General features: G+C 39.0%; 1 protein-coding gene across 1 annotated transcript in view; it reads right to left on the reverse strand.

The window, feature by feature from the left end:
• LOC128697220 (valine--tRNA ligase) overlaps positions 1–23,679 on the reverse strand; it is an 81,173-nt gene that overhangs the window by 32,050 nt on the left and 25,444 nt on the right. Inside the window, exons 6-12 of the mRNA XM_053788783.2 lie at positions 23,074–23,253; positions 21,007–21,131; positions 19,932–20,077; positions 18,170–18,420; positions 9,345–9,574; positions 7,316–7,423; positions 1,642–1,801 (exon numbers count right to left, since the gene is read on the reverse strand). Coding sequence (XP_053644758.1) covers positions 1,642–1,801; positions 7,316–7,423; positions 9,345–9,574; positions 18,170–18,420; positions 19,932–20,077; positions 21,007–21,131; positions 23,074–23,253 — 1,200 coding nt within the window. The remainder of the gene's footprint in view (positions 1–1,641; positions 1,802–7,315; positions 7,424–9,344; positions 9,575–18,169; positions 18,421–19,931; positions 20,078–21,006; positions 21,132–23,073; positions 23,254–23,679) is intronic.

The following is a 23,679-nucleotide window of genomic DNA, read 5'->3' on the forward strand; positions in this document are numbered from 1 at the left end:
TCACTAGCACGTTAAGAGACAATACATTAAGTGTCAGGGGCCCGAGACTGTTCAACTGCCTCCCAGCATACATAAGGGGGATTACCAATAGACCCCTGGCAGTCTTCAAGCTGGCACTGGACAAGCACCTAAAGTCGGTTCCTGACCAGCCGGACTGTGGCTCGTACGTTGGTTTGCGTGCAGCCAGCAGTAACAGCCTGGTTGATCAGGCTCTGATCCACCAGGAGGCCTGGTCACAGACCGGGCCACGGGGGCGTTGACCCCCGGAACTCTCTCCAGGTAAACTCCAGTTCATATGTAAGATGACACATTTATCTTACAAATTTCTACTTGCATTCAGTAAACCCTTATCTTTAACTTCCTCTATATTTATTAATAGTTCTCATCTCTAATACATTTCCTTTCTAACCTAAGTCTGTGATACCTAAGACTGGGGTGCCTAACCTAAGACTGGGGTGCCTAACCTAAGACTGGGGTGCCTAACCTAAGACTGGGGTGCCTAACCTAAGACTGGGGTGCCTAACCTAACACTGGGATGCCTAACCTAAGACTGGGGTGCCTAACCTAAGACTGGGATGCCTAACCTAAGACTGGGGTGCCTAACCTAAGACTGGGGTGCCTAACCTAAGACTGGGGTGCCTAACCTAAGACTGGGGTGCCTAACCTAAGACTGGGATGCCTAACCTAAGACTGGGGTGCCTAACCTAAGACTGGGATGCCTAACCTAAGACTGGGGTGCCTAACCTAAGACTGGGATGCCTAACCTAAGACTGGGATGCCTAACCTAAGACTGGGATGCCTAACCTAAGACTGGGATGCCTAACCTAAGACTGGGATGCCTAACCTAAGACTGGGATGCCTAACCTAAGACTGGGATGCCTAACCTAAGACTGGGATGCCTAACCTAAGACTGGGATGCCTAACCTAAGACTGGGATGCCTAACCTAAGACTGGGATGCCTAACCTAAGACTGGGATGCCTAACCTAAGACTGGGATGCCTAAGCTAAGACTGGGATGCCTAACCTAAGACTGGGATGCCTAACCTAAGACTGGGATGCCTAACCTAAGACTGGGATTCCTAACCTAAGACTGGGATGCCTAACCTAAGACTGGGATGCCTAACCTAAGACTGAGTCATGCAGGGGAATGATCACCAGAACAATTAACAGATGTATTATACAACAGTTGTATCTTTTTATTTACATATCAGCTGCTTTCCACCGAGGCAGAGTCACCCAATAAAGAAAAAAACGTGAAGTACAGTGGACCCCCGCTTAACGATCACCTCCCAATGCGACCAATTATGTAAGTGTATTTATGTAAGTGCGTTTGTACGTGTATGTTTGGGGGTCTGAAATGGGCTAATTTACTTCACAATATTCCTTATGGGAACAAATTTGGTCAGTACTGGCACCTGAACATACTTCTGGAATGAAAAAATATCGTTAACCGGGGGTCCACTGTATATCTTCTTTTTACGTTTAGTAACTTATACAGGAATTCCTAGACCCTTGCTTCTGACCTTCTAGTTGCACATGGCTTACAGGATATTTCTCCACTTCCCCATGGAGTACAACAGTTACATATAATGCACTGAATGTACAACTCTGTACTAATTATACAACAATAATTGTACTCACTTTTAAAATTGTAGGAGCAGAGGGTAAACCTGAGAGCGTCAGCACCACACTCAGGAATGCCGTTTGGAAAATTTGATGTCTGTTTTTGCAATGCCTGAGATGTCTCCTCGCTCGACAGTGTCCCGTTCTTTCCACTTGATGTAATTCTGTCTTTAAGTACCTAAACACAGAGAAGAATTCTTAACCCTTAAATGGTCCAAACGTATATACATGTATACGTTTTTTTCAACACCTGAAAGTATGTAAAAAAAGTACATAATCATTTTTTTTTTTACATTTGAAAATGTGTAAAAAACTTTTATCTACTTTTTTTTTTTGTTATATTTGAAAATACAGTGGACCCTCGACTAACACTATTAATCCGTTCCTGAGAGCTCATCGTTAGTCAAAATTATCGTTAGTCAAGTTAATTTTCCCCATAAGAAATAATGGAAATCAAATTAACCCGTGTAGGACACCCCAAAGTATGAAAAAAAAATTGTTTTTACCACATGAAATATTAATTTTAATACACACAAACTGAAGAAGACATGCACAGTTACATGACACTTACCTTTATTGAAGATCTGGTGATGATTGATGGGATGGGAGGAGGGGAGAGTGTTGATGGTCTTAGTGTTTAGAAGGGGAATCCCCTTCCATTAGGACTTGAGGTGGCAAGTCCTTTTCCGGGGTTACTTCCCTTCCCTTTAAATCTCTCAAACCAACCTTTGCTGGCCTTAAATTCACTCACATCACCACTAGTTGCTGGCATTTTTTTAATTAAATCGTCATGCAACTTCCTAGCCTTTTCACATATGATCGCTTGAGAGATGCTATCTCCTGCTATCTGTTTTTCGTTTATCCACACCAATAACAGTCTCTCAACATCGAGTACTTGCGATCTCAGTTTCGAAAACATAGTTGCACCTTTGGCAAGAACAGCTTCCTTGATTGCCGTTTTCTTGTCCACAATAGTAGTGATGGTTGACTGGGGTTTTGTGTACAACCTGGCCAGCTCGGAGACATGCACTCCACTTTCATACTTAGCAATGATCTCTTTCTTCATATCCATAGTAATTCTCACCCTTTTTGTTGTAGGGTTGGCACTAGAAGCTTTCTTGGGGCCCATGGTGACTTATTTTGCAGGTGCAATCACTAAAAAGGCTGTGATAATATGAAATGTTCCGAGTGTATGCTTGGAAGCGACCGTGGTGGCTGGCTGGCTTGTAAACACTGGCCAGAAGTGGACGCGTCTCAGACGGAACGAATAGTGTTGGTCGAGTTTTTTAGCACTAGTCGAGGCAAAATTTTTGAGTTAAAATGTATCGCTAGTCAGATTTATCGTTAATCGATGCCATCGTTGGTCGAGGGTCCACTATATGTAAAAAAAACAGATCTACTTTAAGAGCACTACGGATTTGAACATCGATCTATTTGGACCATTTAAGGGTTAATATTTGTGTTTTGTTTTTTGTATTTAGAACTTACATTTTTCCACATTCAAACAACTGATTTCTCTGTTACATGCCTGAATAACTAAATTAAAATTTGATTTTCATTATTCTTTCAGAAAACTGGTTAAAACACAAAAATTTTTTAATCCACCAGATCCCTGTATCCCTGCGGATACAGGGGTCCTACGTATTCCGTCACCTGCCATTCCAGCATTGCTCAACAAATCATAAAAAATTAGCTAAACAATCATAAAAATAAATTCTTCCCTTAGTGAATTCTTAAACAGTGGCTAGTATATAGCCTCTCCTCACTTAGCAATGCACTCGTTTACCGATGACTCGGAGTTACAACGGGCTCTCTGACCAGTATGCATACCTAAATAATGTACATGTATATTAGAGCTGATTTCCTCTATTCTGTTTATTACAATATATAGTACACTTCTGTATAAATACACCTACCATCCGACTTACGACCTGCTCGACTTACGACCACTCGACTTACGACCATGTTTTTTGTGCCAAATTTCTGGGAAATAAACAACTATTTGTGTTGTGCACAGTGTTTATCCTAAACCTTACAGTATAAAATACAGTACTAACAGCACAAAAAGTAAAGTAAAACATGAAATACCAAAATAAAACAATAAAATAGTCATTACAAAAATGTGATGTTGATATTCAGTAGTCAAGTTCGACTTACGTCCATTTCGACTTACAACTGGTTTCTCGGAACGGAACTCAATCGTAAGTCGGATGGTAGGTGCATTTAAAAATACAGTGGACCCTTGTTTTTCGTAATTAATCCATTCCAGAGAGTGTGGCTAATATTGAAATTGACAATTTGCGAAACCATTTTCCTCATAAGAAATAATGTAAATCCAATTAATCCGTTCCAGACACCCAAAAGTATTAAAACAAAATAATTTTTTTACATGAAATATAGATGTACATACACAAAAAACAATGAGACATGAATGAAACAATAATAGCATGATACTTACCTTTATTGATGATTGTTCTTAGTGTATGGAAGACGGGAGGATGGGAGAGGATGGATTAATTACTGCTTGGTAGGGGAGGTAGGCAAACCATTTTTGGACACCATTATAGATACCACTTTTTTTGATACACCATGAAGCATATGGATGTACAACCACTGGTAATAAGAAGAAGTTTATTTCAGCATAATAAAATGTTTGTACAAAGGAATGTAACATTTGGGTGTACATGCCAAAAGTTCCTTTATATGCAGAGCATTTTGGGCAAACTTAAGACTAACTTAAGATTAAAAAAACAATAACTATTTGTGTAATTTTGTACTTGTAGTCACTTAGGTGAGTGTAATTTAAAATTTAGGGGTTTATAATGAAGACAAGACAACTGAATATTCTATTAGTTCATGATATATGTTTTTAATAAGTTTAATAATATAAGCTGTTCTAGGTAGTAGGTTGGTAAACAGCAACCACCCAGGGAGGTACTACCGTCCTGCCAAGTGAGTGTACAACGAAAGCCTGTAATTGTTTTACATGATGGTAGGATTGCTGGTGTCTTTTGTCTGTCTCATAAACATGCAAGATTTCAGGTATGTCTTGCTACTTCTACTTGCATTTAGGTCACACTACACATACATGTACAAGCATATATATACACACACACACCCCTCTGGGTTTTCTTCTATTTTCTTTCTAGTTCTTGTTCTTGTTTATTTCCTCTTACCTCCATGGGGAAGTGGAACAGAATTCTTCCTCCGTAAGCCATGCGTGTTGTAAGAGGCGACTAAAATGCCGGGAGCAAGGGGCTAGTAACCCCTTCTCCTGTATATATTACTAAATTTAAAAAGAGAAACTTTAGTTTTTTCTTTTGGGCCACCCCGCCTCGGTGGGATACGGCTGGTATGTTGAAAGAAAAAAAGATATAAGCTGTTAAAATGACCTGAGATAAAAACCACTTAGAAAACATACAATAAACATGCAAATAGATTTTTACTGTATGTTTTATTTGTTTATTTATTTATTTATTTATGTCTTTGCAAATAGTACATTGAGATTATGTATTTACAATAGTGGGTTGCATACAAAGAGAGCCTCTATTATGCTTTGGCATTATGGACCGACTTAATATTATTGGCCTACTGACTACTTAACACTTACGAAATTTATCATAGTTGTACAGTAGATCTATTAATTATAAGTGAATCTAATTTATATAAAACAAAAGATATATTCATATATTTAAAATTGCTTTTTGTGAAACAATGATTCGATTATATTCCTGTCAACAATGGATAATAGATTCAAAAGTAATTATTGAAATTATAATATGGGAATATGTATTGAGTATGGGAATACTGAGTATTGAGCATATAGTCTAGGGTGATTAAGTGGCTTTTGAGAAGAATCTTAAATTGATTTTCAGACCAGGTTACTTTAATATCTTCTGGTAATGAATTCCATATTTTGGGGCCCTTTATGTGCATAGAGTTTTTACACAATGTGATATGGACATGGGGTACGTCAAAGAGAGATCTGTCTTTTGTGTTATGGTCATGTGTCCTGTTAAAGTTAGTGAGAAAGAGTTTGAGTGGAGGTTTATATTTGCGTGTATTGTTCTGTGTATGTAGTAGGCACATGAATAAGTAGGCATGTTCTTAATGGTGAGCAGATTTAGACTTTTGAAAATTGGTGGATTATGTTGTCGGGAGTGGGAATTTGTTATCATTCTGACTGCTGCTTTTTGCTGGGTTATTTTGTGATATCTGTCTCTCAAAGCCCTGTCTAGATAACCAGGCTGTTGCTGTCAGTGGCCTCAGTCATCACAACTTTGCTGATAGTCTGAAAAACTTGTCAATTTTTTTTTTTTTCACTTTTTAACCCTTTGACTGTTTTGATCATATACACCTACCATCCGACTTATGACCACTTGACTTACGACCGTGTTTTTTATGCCAAATTTCTGGGAAATAAAAAACTATTTGTGTTGTACACAGTGTTTATCCTAAACCTTACAGTATAAAATACAGTACTAACAGCATAAAAAGTAAAGTAAAACATGAAATACCAAAATAAAACAATAAAATAAAGTCATTACAAAAATGTTTTGTTGATATTCAGTAGTAAAGTTCGACTTACGACCATTTCGACTTACGACCGGTTTCTCGGAACCGAATTCGGTCGTAAGTCGTAAGCCAAAATGTTTGACGTATGTATACTCAAAAATTCTAACGGCTTCAAATAAAGCAGGAGAAAGCTGGTAGGCCCACATGTGAGAGAATGGGTCTGTGTGGTCAGTGTGCACAGTATAATAAAATGCTGCAGCATGCAGTGCATAATGAGAAAAAAACTCCGTGTCTTTGGATTAAAACGCCATCTTTGAGGTGTATTTTTGTATAGTATTTATGGTTGTATTCTCGTTTTCTTGGTCTCATTTGATAGAATGGAAAACATATTATAGAAATAGAGGTAATTTTAATTGGTTTTACTATGAAAAGAATCTTGAAATGGAGCTCAAAGTAGGAGAAATGTTTGATTTTTGCCGATGTTTAAGAGTAAACAAATGATGTTATTGTCCAATAAATGTCCAACTAGCCATTCTAATATGCAGTCATAAATGGGTTGACGTTATTTATACAATTATTACAATATTGCAGTAGTCTGCATAACAGTCAATCTTCTATTTTTGTGTGAATAAAAATTCAAAATAGACAGCAAGAGTATTATAACAGGGGCCTGGAGACGTGACTGATGAACAGAGAAAATGTCATTTTAGTGCCAGGAATGTCTACATTGTTCATTCTGGACCCTATTTTGAAATTGACATATTTTTTAATTTGCATGAAATTGGCCAAACTGCCAATTTCTGACCACTTTATTAGGTAGTTGAAATCAGTAAATGGGCAGCTTCTTGTACTCTGTCGATAGAACAAATGTAGTTCTAAAGAAATAGCTATGAGTTTGGTTGACTGGAACAATGGAACTGACCAAAAATAGGGTTCTAACTGGGTGAAATCGCCGATGTGTAAATGTCACCAAGGTCGCTAACTTCACGAGAGCATAATTCCAGAAGTTTTCCATCAATTTTCATACTTTTGGTGTCATTACCACCAGGAAAAGATTCTCTATCATTTCTTAAGAAAAAATAATTTTTTTTTTTCAAATATTTTGCGACACAAGGAGACACCTCAGGATTTGTGGTTGCAACAGGCAAAGGGTTAAATAAGATTACAATACACATACCTTTAGTGAAGCGCCCTCGATAACATCAATGGGATCAATAACATTCCCTCGTGATTTTGACATCTTGTGGCCTTGGGCGTCACACAGTAAACCATGAAGTAAAACACCCTGGTGGAAACAAGAGAAATCATATGGTATCACAGGGTATAATACCCTGCCTTGGTAGGAGACAGCCACTGTATGAAAAGAAAAATAAGGAAGGCAAAACTGTAATTGAGTACAATACACAGAGAACTTTCATTAGCCACATCAATTCAAAGAAACTAAATTATTAGAAAACCCTAAATCAATCTGTAATCCCAGAAGCAAAGGCAAGAAAAACATAACAAACACCTGAAAAATACTAGATGGTTTGGTTCCATGTGCTGTATACATTGAAACACACCCTTAACCCTTAAACTGTCTAAACGCAGGTCTACGTTTATGCACGTAGCACTCCGACCTTGATTTTCTCCATTTGAAAGCATGTAAAAAAAACGTAGATCTATATTTGGAGCACTACACGAGCGAACGTAGATCTACGTTTGGACAGTTTAAGGGTTCAGAGGGCACAAGATACAAGCAACACTACACAGTACCTTCAATACTGAAACACACACTTGTGAGGGCACAAGATACAAGCAACACTACACAGTACCTTCAATACTGAAACACACCCTTGTGAGGGCACAAGATACAAGCAACACTACACAATACCTTCAATACTGAAACACACCCTTGTGAGGGCACAAGATACAAGCAACACTACACAGTACCTTCAATACTGAAACACACCCTTGTGAGGGCACAAGTTACAAGCAACACTACACAGTACCTTCAATACTGAAACACACCCTTGTGAGGGCACAAGATACAAGCAACACTACACAGTACCTTCAATACTGAAACACATTTCTGAGGGCACAAGATACAAGCAACACTACACAGTACCTTCAATACTTAAACACATTTCTGAGGGCACAAGATACAAGCAACACTACACAGTACTTTCAATGAAAAGCAGGAGTGCAATAAACACACTATAAGATAATTCAGTGTATGAGAAGATTCAAAGCTTCCCATCTGTAGCTTCTAATTTTTTTAACCCAATGGCTGTCTCCCACCTAGGAAAGGTGACCCAAAAATAAGTTACCTTCGTAAAGTTTTTCTTCTTTTTACAGTGGAACCTCAGTTTTCGTATGCCCTAGTTGGAGACAATTCTTGGAGAAAATGATCTATAAATGTATTTTTTGTTAATATTTTTGGGTGTCTGGGATGGATTAACTGGATTTTCATTATTTCTTATGGGAAATATTGCTTCCGTTTTCATTCGATTAGGTTTTCGTCAGACTTTTTCAAGTGGATTAATCACGAAAACCGAGGTTCTACTGTACATTTAGTAATGTATATAAGAGAAAGGCTATAACTTTAATTTAAGTATAAGGGAAATTAATGCACATCCACCTACAAGAGGAATCATGATTTCTACAAAAGTTCATGATCAACCAGGATGTGATACCTATTTCAGCCTGCAAGTACTAACAGCCTGACTGAGTACGTGTCAACCTGGAGCCCAGGTTAAAGACCAAGCCACAAGATGATACTATGTGTCCGAAGACATTATCAACTAGACACTTAACAGAATATCATTCACAGCCAACAACATTACTGCTAAACTGCTAATGATCAGTGTTTCTGTAATTACAGAAGCTGCAGTTTTGTAGGATGACCTACAACACAAAATACCTTCGCCATTATTCATTCAATAGCAGTTTGTGAAAAGCAGGCAAAAGCATGTGTTCTGCATAACAACAGGCTTTCTGCAGGCATAACTAAATGTCAACTATCTCTGTACAAACATTCCATCATGCTGAAATATTATTATTATTATTATTATTATTATTATTATGATGTCTGCATATTTTTCACAAAAAGCTATTGAATGAATGATGGTGAGAGTATTTCTTTTGTTTGAGTGTCCCTACCAAGGTCAGAAGCAGCTAATATGGCAAAATAAAAGTTACTTTAATAAAAGCTGAATGTATTGTACCTTAAACGGCAGCTCCTGTGTGAGGTGAAGTCCCAACATAACCATCCGAGCCACCCAGAAGAACAGGATATCATGACCAGTTTCAAGGAGGGTGGTGGGATACAAATGCTCCAAGCAATCTGTATGTCTAGGCCATCCGAAGGCAGCAAAGGGAAACAGCGCTGAGGAGAACCACGTGTCCAGTACATCCTCATCTTGACACACTGATACAATGCTCGACTCAGAGATACCTGGAAGTTACATGGATGTTCTTACTAAGATTCACTCTTATAAAGAACATAATCACAATATTAAGCAAGAGTCACTGTTTTCTGTATATTTAGAACACTACAAATAAGCCTCATTAACTCCTATATCTAACAGGAAACAGTTAGATACATACATAATTCTTGACCTACTTTTTGCTGTACTATAGCAGTACCCTGGTACCTAACCTGCTGTATAAGTGGGGTCCCCCTGTACAGCAGTAGCCTGGTACCTAACCTGCTGTATAAGTGGGGTCCCCCTGTACAGCAGTAGCCTGGTACCTAACCTGCTGTATAAGTGGGGTCCTCCTGTACAGCAGTAGCCTGGTACCTAACCTGCTGTATAAGTGGGGTCCCCCTGTACAGCAGTACCCTGGTACCTAACCTGCTGTATAAGTGGGGTCCCCCTGTACAGCAGTAGCCTGGTACCTAACCTGCTGTATAAGTGGGGTCCCCCTGTACAGCAGTAGCCTGGTACCTAACCTGCTGTATAAGTGGGGTCCTCCATATACGGCAGCAATCTTGACTTTATTTTGCTCATATCAAGGTAGTTAAAATTGTCAACAACACGTGTTCCATTACCCAGTAGAAGAATCTCTTACACAATACAAAATACATACTTATTTCTTTTCTGCAGTATACAATAATGTAGTTTACATGTAACAAACTATTGTTTGGCACACAAGAAAGCCACTAGTACGCTGTGCATTTTTTACATGCTTTCTTATGGAGAAAATCAAGGTCGGAGCGCTACACGTGAAAACATAGATCTACGTTTGGACAGTTTAAGGGTTAATAGTGATTTTGGTATCTGCAACAAGATGAAACAAATTTGTATGATTACCCATTTATGGTATTTAACCCTTAAACTATCCAAATGTAGATCTACGTTTGCACGTGTAGCGCTCCAAACGTAGATCTACGTTCACACGCATAGCACTCCAAACGTAGATCTACGTTCTATTTTACATTGTTTCTTACGTAATAAAAACCTAGGACTACATTCGGAGCACTACACGTGCAAACATAGATCTACGTTTGGACAGTTTAAGGGTTAAGTTTGCAAAGATGAACTCAGGTTCTTGGTCCCACCAACTGACATGATTGAGCCTTCTCACATTTATTTTCAATTCCATCATGCCAATACTAACTTTTTTTTTTTTCAACAAGTCGGCCGTCTCCCACCGAGGCAGGGTGACCCAAAAAAGAAAGAAAATCCCCAAAAAGAAAATACTTTTATCATCATTCAACACTTTCACCACACTCACACATTATCACTGTTTTTACAGAGGTGCTCAGAATACAACAGTTCAGAAGCATATACATATAAAGACACACAACATATCCCTCCAAACTGCCAATATCCCAAACCCCTCCTTTAAAGTGCAGGCATTGTACTTCCCATTTCCAGGACTCAAGTCCGACTATATGAAAATAACTGGTTTCCCTGAATCCCTTCACTAAATATTACACTGCTCACACTCCAACAGATCGTCAGGTCCCAAGTACCATTCGTCTCCATTCACTCCTATCTAACACGCTCACGCACGCTTGCTGGAAGTCCAAGCCCCTCGCCCATAAAACCTCCTTTACCCCCTCTCTAAAACCCTTTCGAGGACGACCCCTACCCCGCCTTCCTTCCCCTATAGATTTATATGCTTTCCATGTCATTCTACTTTGATCCATTCTCTCTAAATGACCAAACCACCTCAACAACCCCTCTTCTGCCCTCTGACTAATACTTTTATTAGCTCCACACCTTTTCCTAATTTCCACACTCCGAATTTTCTGCATAATATTTACACCACACATTGCTCTTAAACAGGACATCTCCACTGCCTCCAACCGTCTCCTCGCTGCTGCATTTACCACCCAAGCTTCACACCCATATAAGAGTGTTGGTACTGCTATACTTTCATACATTCCCTTCTTTGCCTCTATAGATAACGTTTTTTGACTCCACATATACCTCAACGCGCCACTCACCTTTTTTCCCTCATCAATTCTATGATTAACCTCATCCTTCATAAATCCATCCGCCGACATGTCAACTCCCAAGTATCTGAAAACATTCACTTCTTCCATACTCCTCCTCCCCAATTTGAAATCCAATTTTTCTTTATCTAAATCATTTGATACCCTCATCACCTTACTCTTTTCTATGTTCACTTTCAACTTTCTACCTGTGGGATGAATTGTAAAGGACCTGCCTAGTATGGGCCAACAGGCCTGCTGCAGTGTTCCTCCTTTCTTATGTTTGTTCTTATGTTCTTTACACACATTCCCAAACTCATCCACTAACCTTTGCAATTTTTCTTTAGAATCTCCCATAAGCACAGTATCATCAGCAAAAAGTAACTGTGTCAATTCCCATTTTGAATTTGATTCCCCAAAATTTAATCCCACCCCTCTCCTGAACACCCTAGCATTTACTTCCTTTACAACCCCATCTATAAATATATTAAACAACCATGGTGACATTACACATCCCTGACTAAGACCTACTTTTACCGGGAAGTAGTCTCCTTCTCTTCTACATACCCTAACCTGACCCTCACTATCCTCATAAAAACTCTTTACAGCATTTAATAACTTACCACCTAATCCATATACTTGCAACATCTGCCACACTGCTCCTCTATCCACTATCATATGCCTGTTCTAAATCCATAAATGCAATAAAAACTTCCCTACCTTTATCTAAATACTGTTCACATATATGCTTCAATGTAAACACTTGATCTACACATCCCCTACCACTCTGAAACCTCCTTGCTCATCCGCAATCCTACATTCTGTCTTACCTCTAATTCTTTCAATTATAACCCTACCGTACACTTTTCCTGGTATACTCAGTAAACTTATTCCTCTATAATTTTTACAGTCTCTTTTATCCCCTTTCCCTTTGTATAAAGGGACTATACATGCTCTCCGCCAATCCCTAGGTACCTTCCCCTCTTTCATACATTTATTAATAAACAAAAGTGCCAACCACTCCAACACTATATCTCCCCCTGCTTTTAACATTTCTGTCATGATCCCATCAGTTCCAGCTGCTTTACCCCCTTTCATTCTACGTAATGCCTCACGTACCTCCCCCACACTTACATTCTGCTCTTCTTCATTCCTAAAAGATGGTATACCTCCCTGGCCAGTGCATGAAATTACCGCCTCCCTTTCTTCCTCAACATTTAAAAGTTCCTCAAAATATTCTCGCCATCTACCTAATACCTCCCTCTCCCCATCTACTAACTCCCCTACTCTGTTTTTAACTGACAAATCCATTCATTCCCTAGGCTTTCTTAACTTGTTTAACTCACTCCAAATTTTTTTCTTATTTTCATTAAAATTTCTTGACAGTGCCTTTCCCACTCTATCATCTGCTCTCCTTTTGCACTCTCTCACCACTCTCTTCACCTTTCTTTTACTCTCCATATACTCTGCTCTTCTTATAACACTTCTGCTTTGTAAAAACCACTCATAAGCTACCTTTTTCTCTTTTATCACACCCTTTACTTCATCATTCCACCAATCACTCCTCTTTCCTCCTGCCCCCACCCACCTATAACCACATTCTAATACTGCCCCACATTCTAATATTGCATTTTTAAAACTATTCCAACCCTCTTCAACCCCCCCCACTACTCATCTTTGCACTAGCCCACCTTTCTGCCAATAGTCGCTTATATCTCACCCGAACTTCCTCCTCCCTTAGTTTATACACTTTCACCTCCCTCTTACTTGTTGTTGCCACCTTCCTCTTTTCCCATCTACCTCTTACTCTAACTGTGGCTACAACTAAATAATGATCCGATATATCAGTTGCCCCTCTATAAACATGTACATCCTGGAGCATACCCATCAACCTTTTATCCACCAATACATAATCTAATAAACTACTTTCATTACGTGCTACATTATACCTTGTATATTTATTTATCCTCTTTTTCATAAAATATGTATTACTTATTACCAAATCTCTTTCTACACATAGCTCAATTAAAGGCTCCCCATTTACATTTACCCCTGGCACCCCAAATTTACCTACTACTCCCTCCATAACATTTTTACCCACTTTAGCATTGAAATCCCCAACCACCATTACTCTCACACTTGATTCAAAACTCCCCACGCATTCACTCAACATTTCCCAAAATCTCTCTCCTCTACACTTCTCTCTTCTCCAGGTGCATACACGCTTATTATAACCCACTTTTCACATTCAATCTTTATTTTACTTCACATAATCCTTGAATTAATACATTTATAGTCCCTCTTTTCCTGCCATAGCTTATCCTTCAACATTATTGCTACTCCTTCTTTAGCTCTAACTCTATTTGAAACCCCTGACCTAATCCCATTTATTCCTCTCCATTGAAACTCTCCCACCCCCTTCAGCTTTGTTTCACTTAAAGCCAGGACATCCAGTTTCTTCTTATTCATAACATCCACAATCATCTCTTTCTTATCATCTGCACAACATCCACGCACATTCAGACATCCCACTTTGACAATTTTCTTCTTCTTATTCTTTTTGGTAATCTTTACAGGAAAAGGGGTTACTAGCCCATTGTTCCCGGCATTTTAGTTGACTTTTGCAACACGCATGGCTTACGGAGGAAAGATTCTTATTCCACTTCCCCATGGATATAAAAGGAAAAGTAATAAGACCAAGAACTATTAAGATAAAATCAAAGAAAACTCAGATGAGTGTGTATAAATAAATAAACTAACTTATTCTGTTTATTTACTACTCCAACTGTTATGAAGTGCTACCAAATATCTCTGGGGCTAATTTGGGTGTGAATGATGGTGGAAGTGTTTCTTTTTCGGGTCACCATACTTCAATGGTAGATGGCCAACCATATTCACCTGTTCTTGTTGTATCTCTGCTAACAGAGTTCATCCTTAATCACCAAACTGTAATACAATGATTGCAAACAAACTACACAAGTGGGAACTCACTTCCCATGGGTTCAAACCCTATCCGTTCCATGGTTTGAAAGCTCATCCTTGTCTATCTTGTACATGTGCCACAGCATATTATGTCATGATCATGTTCCACTCCTCCAGTGACATTACACCAAGTTTGTACAGTACACAAATGACCCGCACATAGAAGAGAGGAGCTTACGATGACATTTCGGTCTGACTTGGACCATACAAAGTCACACTAATGAAAGGAGAGTAGGAGGGAGTATACATAGGCAGGAGGTGGTAGGAGTAGTAGCGGGGAGGTAGTAAGGAGGAGTCAATCAAATACTAAGAAAGAGGAACACTGCAAGAGAGCTAGGTGTCCACAGAGGGTAAGAGCAAGAACACAGAGGAGGGAAAATAGATAAAGAAATAATGAAGGAACAAATAGGCAACCCAAAGGAGAAAAAGGAAAGAGGAAAGGGGAAGAGGGAGAAGAAGAAGAAAAAAAAGAGGAATCAGGTTAAGTCACGGATGTTCTGAAGTTTGGAGCATTTTGCAATGTAGTGAGAAAGGAAGGCATCTACAGAGACGAAGCCAGGACTAAGATTCATACAAGGAAAGTTGTGTATTAGGGAGGATTCAACCAGACAGTGACTGTTGAAGTTGGAAATAGGCAAGACAGTTTTAGCAGAAGACCAGTCAGTAGGATGGCTGTGATCTCTGACGCACAGAAAAGAACATTGTTAGTATTGGCAAGTCTAACACTATTTTTGTGCTCCCTAAGTCTGTCAGAAAGAGATTGGCTGGTTTCTCCAAAGTATTGAAGAGGACAGGAGGAACAAGAAACAGAGTAAACACCAGGAGCATCTGTATAGGGAGGAGATGTATGAACGAGATTGGTGCGAAAGGTGTTAGTCTGGCAGAAAGTAAGTTTTATGTCTAAGGAACGGAGAGAGTTGTTGAGATTAGAAAGACCAGAAATATAGGGAAGGCAGAAGACAGAAGAGTTCCCAGAAATAGAGAGTTTGGGTTGTCTTTCTTCTGCCTTGCGTATGTGTTCCTTTATTATTTATTTATCTATTTTCCCCCCTCTGTTTTCTTGCTCTTACCCTGTGTGGGCACCTAGGTCTCTAGTAGTGTTCCTCTTTCTTAGTATTTGACTGACTCCTTCTCCTTACTACCTCCCCACTACTACTACCTTCTACTTCACTACTACTACTACTACTACTACCACCTCCTGCCTATATATACTCCCTCCCACTCTCCTTTCATTAGTGTGACTTTGTAAATGGTCCAGGTCGAACTGAAAGATCGTCGTAAGCACCTCTCTTCTTGTGCAGGTTATTTGTGTATCGTTCCAGTCATGGTATTGTGCCTTTTTTGTTATTTAGTTTGTACAGTCTCTCATCATAGTTCATTCTCCTCAGTTCAGGTATGTCTTGATACTCTCCTCTGCACTCTCAAGTTCTTGATACTCTCCTCTGCACTCTCAAGTTCTTGATACTCTCCTCTGCATCACTCAAGTTTCACTCAAGTTTCACTAGATGTGGGGTTTTACACTGGCACTGTATTCAAGAATGGGTTGCACTTATGAAGTACCATTATAAAGAGTCTTTATCTAAGCTCCTGAAGTCACTCAATTTTGCAAGCTAAGTTACTGAGCTGATGTTATTCTGTTTTTATATGCCTCAGGAGACACATTTGGAGGGGTGTTAATTCCTAGATTTTTTTTATTTCTTACTGTTTTTATGAGTTTTTCACTCCTAGATTGTACAGTACTGTATTTTTGGCCTCCTTTCTTAGATTCATAACTTTGTTTTTGTTAAAGTTACACTGAACGTGTTTCATTTTTTGGGTCACCCTACCTTAGTGAGAAACCACTAGGGAGTGAGTGATGGTGAATGTGATTCCTCTTATGGGTCACTCCTTTGTTTTTAACACACTGAGGTAGGTTGACCTGAAAAAGAAACACTTTCATCATCATTCACTCTATAAATAAAAAATAAAAGGCACAATACCATGACTGGAACAATACACAAATAACCCACACACAGAAGAGAAGAGCTTACGACAACATTCCGAACCGACATGGACCATTTACAAAGTCACACTAACAAAAAGGAGAAAATGAGGGCCGGGACAAGAGAGGTAGTAGGAAAGGAGGAAGAAAGGTAGAGGTGGTGGTAGTAGTAGTTAGTAGTAGTAGTAGTTGTTAGTAGTTATTAGTAGTAGTAGTAGTAGTAGTAGTAATAGTAGTAGTAGTAGTAGTAGTAGTAGTAGTAGTAGTAGTACTAGTAGTAGTAGTAGTAGTAGTAGTAGTAGTAGTAGTAGTAGTAGTAGTAGTAGTAGTAGTAGTAGTAGTAGTAGTAGTAGTAGTAGTAGTAGTAGTAGTAGTAGTAGTAGTAGTAGTAGTAGTAGTAGTAGTAGTCAAATACTAAGAAAGAGGAGCACTGCAAGGGAGCTAAGGGCCCACAGAGAGTAGGAGCAAAAACCACAGAGGGGGGAAATAATAAAGGACAAATACCCAAGGCAGAAGAAAGAAAACCCAAAGGAGAAAGAGGAAATAGGAAAGGGGAAAAGGGTTAGGGGTAAAAAAAGAATCAGGGTAAGTCACAGGTGTTCTGATGTTTGGAGCATTTTCCAATGTAATGGGAAAGGAAGGCATCTACAGAAACAAAGCCAGCATTAAGATTCTAATCTCAACAACTTCCTCTGTTCCTTAGACATCAAACTTACTTTCTGCCAGACTAACACTCTTCACACTAATCTAGTTCATACCTCTCCTCCCTCTACAGCTGCTCTTGGTGTCTACTCTATTTCTTGTTCCTCCTGTCCTCTTCACTGCTTTGGAAAAACTGGCCATTCTCTTTCTGACAGACTTAGGGAGCACAAAAGTAGTGTTAGGCTTGCCGACACCAACAATGCTCTTTTCTGTCACGTCAGAGATCACAGCCATCCTATTGACTGGTCTTCTGCTAAAACTGTCTTCCCTACTTCTAACTTTCACAGTCGCCGTCTGGCTGAATCCTCCCTTATACACAACTTTCCTTGTATGAATCTTAGTCGTGGCTTTGTCTCTGTAGATGCCTTCCTCTCCCATTACATGTACAATGTAAAATGCTCCAAACTTCAGAACACCCATGACTTAACCTGATTCTTTTTTCTTTCCCCTCTCCTCTTTCTCCTTTGGGTTTTCTTTTTTCTGCCTTGGGTATTTGTCCTTATTATTTTCCCCCTCTGTGTTCTTGCTCCTACCCTTGCAGTGCTCCTCTATCTAAGTATTTGACTGGCTCCACTACTACTACTACTACTACTACCACTACCACTACCTCTCTTCTTCCTTATCTACTACCTCTCTTGTCCTGTCCCTGTCTGCTGGCCTATATATACTCCCTCCTTCTCTCCTTTTTGTTAGTGTGACTTTGTAAATGGTCCCAGTCTGATCAAAACATCGTTACAAGCTCCTCTCTTCTATGTGGAGGTTATTTGTGTATTCACTCTATCACTACCTTGTCAGAGGCATGCAGATACCACAGTACAGATGCCCCTCCAAACTGCAAAAATACCCACTCATCCTTTAGAGTGCAGGCACTGGACTCAAGTCCAACTAACTAGTTTCCCTGAATCCCTTCACTTTTATATAGTTCATTAAAAAAGACTAACCTTCTTTCTCAGCAACTTTGCTTTTTGCATCATCTCTGGATCGTGCAGCAACCCAAAACTCCCCGTCTTCCGAGGTCACACAGTAAGCAGGAATTTGGTGGCCCCACCAAAGTTGCCGAGAAACACACCAGTCAATATCGTTCTCCAACCATTCATTCCACGTTTTCTTGTAAGTTTCAGGATAGATATGTAGCTCACCTTTTTGAACAACATCAATAGCTTTAGCAGCCATATCACTGCACCTAATGAACCTGAAGTGCATTAGTAATTAGTGATTAATTGATCTGAAATTCAATGTATACTAGTGGCTTTTTTTGTGCCTACCAATGTTTTATTACATGTAATCACATTACCAGTGTACTGCATAAAAGAAAAGAAAAATCTGAATTTGAATTTGAATATTTATTTATTAACACATCGGCCGTCTCCCACCAAGGCAGGGTGGCCCGAAAAAAAAAACTTTCACCATCATTCACTCCATCACTGTCTTGCCAGAGATGCACTTACACTATAGTTATAAAACTGCAACATTAGCACCTCTATATTATTTTGTAGTGCATAAAGAAATAAAAACTTACATTTGTATTAAGCAGAGTTGCTGTTAACTGAATTCAAAATTCTGCTTTTAGGGTAATTTTTTTTTTCAACACACTGGCCATCTCCCACCGAGGCAGGGTGATCAAAAAAAGAAAGAAACACATTCACCATCATTCACACAATATCACTGTCTGTGTTGAGGCACCCAGATATGATAGTTTAAATGTCATTCCAAATAGCTATATCCCAAACCCCCTCCTTTAAAGTGCAGACATTGTACTGCCCACCTCCAGGACTCAAGTCCAGCTAACCAGTAATCTTGTTCTAAGTATACATAATACAGTAAACCATCAATATAACAGACTACAGAAATGTGGAATGAAATCTATTAGGTAAATTGATGCAGACACATTTATTATCATCATGGGGGAGCATTAAACCCATAGGGATGATACAGCACCTGTGGGAAGGGGAATGGATGAAAGGCATTCAGGCTCGATTCAGGGAACTGGAGCACAGATCCAATTCCCTAGATCAAGAGCCCCTCACCAGCATCAAGGAACCTCCCTTGAGGGGACGCAGACACAACAAAGTTCTAGACTTACAGACTTGTACATTATTATTATTAATCTTCAAGCTGGCCTAAACTGCTCCACATACCCACATACAAAGGACTTTTTTCAACACTCATTACTCTAAACTTAAGCAACTTTATGCTTTAAAAATTAAGATATATACAGTACTGTAAATGTTAAGATACTAATTCATGATTATAAATGTACAACAATTGATTGCATCTTTATTTCATTTACCTTCAGAAACAATATACAGCGGACCCCCGCTTAACGATCACCTCCCAATGCGACCAATTATGTAAGTGTATTTATGTAAGTGCGTTTGTACGTGTATGTTTGGGGGTCTGAAATGGACTAATCTAATTCACAATATTCCTTATGGGAACAAATTCGGTCAGTACTGGCACCTGAACATACTGTACTTCTGGAATGAAAAAATATCGTTAACCGGGGGTCCACTGTACTTCAAGAAAGACACAGGAGGTTGCAAACTTAAAGGCAAGTTACATTCCTAATTTAGCTAAGGGAAGGGTTTGCTTCAATTCATTGGATCAAAAGCCTTTCACTGGCATCAAGGCATCCCTATTTGATGGGCTAAAATAGGAGAGTGGTGGCTGGTGTATAGTTAGGTACAACTCACAAAGACTCACCACTGAGGCTTCAGCAAAGGCTCGATAATATCGTGGGTTCGACTGCAGCGTGGCACCATCATGGGGTGGGGCTTAGAGCCATGATATAGTCTCATCTCGGTTAATGCTTCTATCACAGCTTGGCGCGCTGCAAATCTTGGCAGGTTCTGTGCAGAATACAAATACATTTCTTTTTTTACACATCAATTTTACAGGCCAAGAGCCGTTGTCTTACCTCAGCTTATTTCAAAGCCCAGCCCTACCTAAGGTATACTACCATCCCCCAGGATGCCACCCACAACAGTTAGCTAACACCCAGGTACATACTGCTAGCAAACTTGGGCAGCAGGTGTAGAGAAGCATGGCCAATGTTTCCATCCAGCCGGGGATTGAATCACAGCCACTCAGTGTGTGAGCTGATTGTGCTACCAACCCAGCCACTGCATTCACAGGGTGTGAGTCATGAAGCAGAATTTATGGATTGTAACAAGCAGATCTGAACGAATTTTGTCCACTACTAGATGCTGTCCATCCACAGATTTTTTTTTTTTTTTCAACAAGTCGGCCGTCTCCCACCGAGGCAGGGTGACCCAAAAAAAGAAAGAAAATCCCCAAAAAGAAAATACTTTCATCATCATTCAACACTTTCACCACACTCGCACATTATCACTGTTTTTGCAGAGGTGCTCAGAATACAACAGTTTAGAAGCATACACATATAAAGATACACAACATATCCCTCCAAACTGCCAATATCCCAAACCCGTCCTTTAAAGTGCAGGCATTGTACTTCCCATTTCCAGGACTCAAGTCCGACTACATGAAAATAACAGATCTTGACCATTAAATCAATAACCCCTTACCCTAATTACATACTGCACATGCATCATTTCCACAGCAACCATGCTATTGAATCACATACAATTACAAGAATGATGATTTTTTTTTTATTTTATTAACACATCGGCCGTCTCCCACCAAGGCAGGGTGGCCCGAAAAAGAAAAACTTTCATCATCATTCACTCCACTGTCTTGCCTGAGGCATGCTTACACTACAGTTATAAAATTGTAACATTAACACCCCTCATGATCTCACCTTAAATTCTGGCACTATATCTGTTAATTTTCCCTTTTCATCAAAAACAGTGAGTTGCTGGAGGTTGTGTCTCTGACCCACATCAAAATCTTCTTGGCTGTGTCCAGGCGTCACCTTCACCACACCTGTTGTACGAGTGTAAACATTGCAATTTCACCTGATCGTTTGAACCATACGGAGAAGAAACTAAAACATTCACACCAGACAGTAACACAAAAGGACTTCTGTTGTTTATACTTCCTGATATAAATCCAAATACAGTGGACCCCCAGTTTACGATATTATTTCATTCCAGAAGTATGTTCAGGTGCCAGTACTTAACGAATTTGTTCCCATAAGGAATATTGTGAATTAGATTAGTCCATTTCAGACCCCCAAACATACACGTACAAATGCACTTACATAAATACACTTACATAAATGGTCGCATTGGGAGGTGATCGTAAAGCGGGGGTCCACTGTACTTATGCACTGTTGTCTTGGCTTCAGATTTCTGCTTACCATAACTTCTAGGTCTTTTTCACATTCTGTATGATCAAGCTTTACATCACTAGCTTATAAGTATAAGGGTTATTTTCATTCCCAAGAACTAGGACTTGACACTTATTCAGAGTGAACTGCATCTGCCACCATTTAAATCATTTGTGTTCCTTCAATTAAAATATTGCTCAGTGATGACTGTTCCTTTCAAGGTAGGAGAGATTGAGAGATAATCAGAGCTGGGAAAGATACAGAGCTTGTACTAAAAGAACATGCTATGTACTCTCTGGACTGAAGGAGAGAGAGATACACCTGTACTGGTACATGGAATATACTCAAGGACCTAGTCCCAAATCCACAGACTACCTTAACAATGTACCAAGGGAGAGATATGAGAGGTGTAAAGGTAGGAGAGATAGAGAGATAATCAGAGCTGGGAAAGATACAGAGCTTGTACTAAAAGAACATGCCATGTACTCTCTGGACTGAAGGAGAGAGAGATACACCTGTACTGGTACATGGAATATACTCAAGGACCTAGTCCCAAATCCACAGACTACCTTAACAATGTACCAAGGGAGAGATATGAGAGGTGTAAAGCAAAGACACCATGGACATAATAAGAGAACACTGCATCAGCATCTGTGAGCCAAGACTATTTGAATACTATCAGAAAATATAAAAAATACTGCTGGAACAATTAAAAAATAAGAGAAAAGTGGACCGCTACCCATGCAAAGAGTCGGATTAACCAAGATGATGGCTATGTAGGCTGGCAATCTGCCAACTGCAGCAGCCTGGTTGAACAAGCAATCACCAGAGAAGCCTGGCTCCAGGATGGCTGCAAGGGTAAAATAATATTTGAAACTGGTCACAGGTACTGTATGTCATCATGTGTGGCAGAGTTATTTAATAAAGAGGAAACACTGAACTTACAAACAAGTTGCATTCCTGGGTTTTTAACTTACCATATTAATTACTTGTAAATAGTGTACAATGTTAAAACAGTGGTGCCCCAAGTTTCGAACTTATTTCATTCCAGAATGCTGTTCGAGTGCCAATACCAAATGAATTTGTTCCCATAAGGAATAATGTAAATTAGATGTTTCAGACCCCCAAAAGTACATTTACAAACGCACTTACACAAATACACTTAAATAATTGGTCGAGTTGGGAGCAATTCAAAACTCAGGGTACCACTGTATACCAATAAAGGCCACATAAAATAATAAAATACTATCATCTTGCAGAAAACAGCTGTACAATAAAATCTTTAAGAAGAATAAAAGCCACAATACCATAGCAGGAACAATTCACAACTGACCCACAGTTTGCAAAGGAAACGTTAGACAATTTGCCGGTCCATCCTAGACCATTATCGAATCTAAGAATTTTTACAATACAACTCGTAATAAAATATTGTTAGGTACAATACGTGAAATACATGTAATAAAATATTGTTAAGCACAAAAATAAGAAAAAACAGTAGTATATGGTGCATTCCAAGCAGATTAATCTTAATGCTTAAATTTCCTCTCCAAACTGGGGGATTATTTAGTTCCATAACTCAATGGACTACAGTACTACCTGTGCCGAACTGGGGATCAACCACGGCATCAGTAATCACAGGGATGACGTCTTTTCGGAAGGGATGGAAGACACATTTGCCATGGAGATGACTGTAGCGCTCATCCTCGGGATGAACCATCACTGCTGTGTCCCCCAGCATGGTCTCGGGTCGTGTTGTGCTCACCACCAGCTCCTCATCTATGATGATGGAGAGCAGTATACATTTCCCAACATTATTTTAAAACTCTTAATTGTACATACAGGACATTACCAACTTCCAGATGTTCAAATTTACAAGCATCAGCACTTATGCATAGAAGTTTTGGAATTATTTAAGGAATAAAATACGTATACAGTCATTATAAAAAAAATTGTATCATTAGCTGATATTTTAATTATTATTATTATTATTATTATTATTATTATTATTACTATTATTATTATTATTATTATTATTATTATTATTATTATTATTATTATTACTGTATTATTATTATTATTATTATTATTATTATTATTATTACTGTATTATTATTATTATTATTACTATTATTATTATTATTATTATGTTCCTAGAAAGAGATTTATGCATAGGAGTTATACAGTGCTTGGGGAATGAGAAAT

The sequence above is a fragment of the Cherax quadricarinatus genome, chromosome 89 (assembly GCF_038502225.1).
Source record: "Cherax quadricarinatus isolate ZL_2023a chromosome 89, ASM3850222v1, whole genome shotgun sequence".
Lineage (NCBI taxonomy): Eukaryota > Metazoa > Arthropoda > Malacostraca > Decapoda > Parastacidae > Cherax > Cherax quadricarinatus.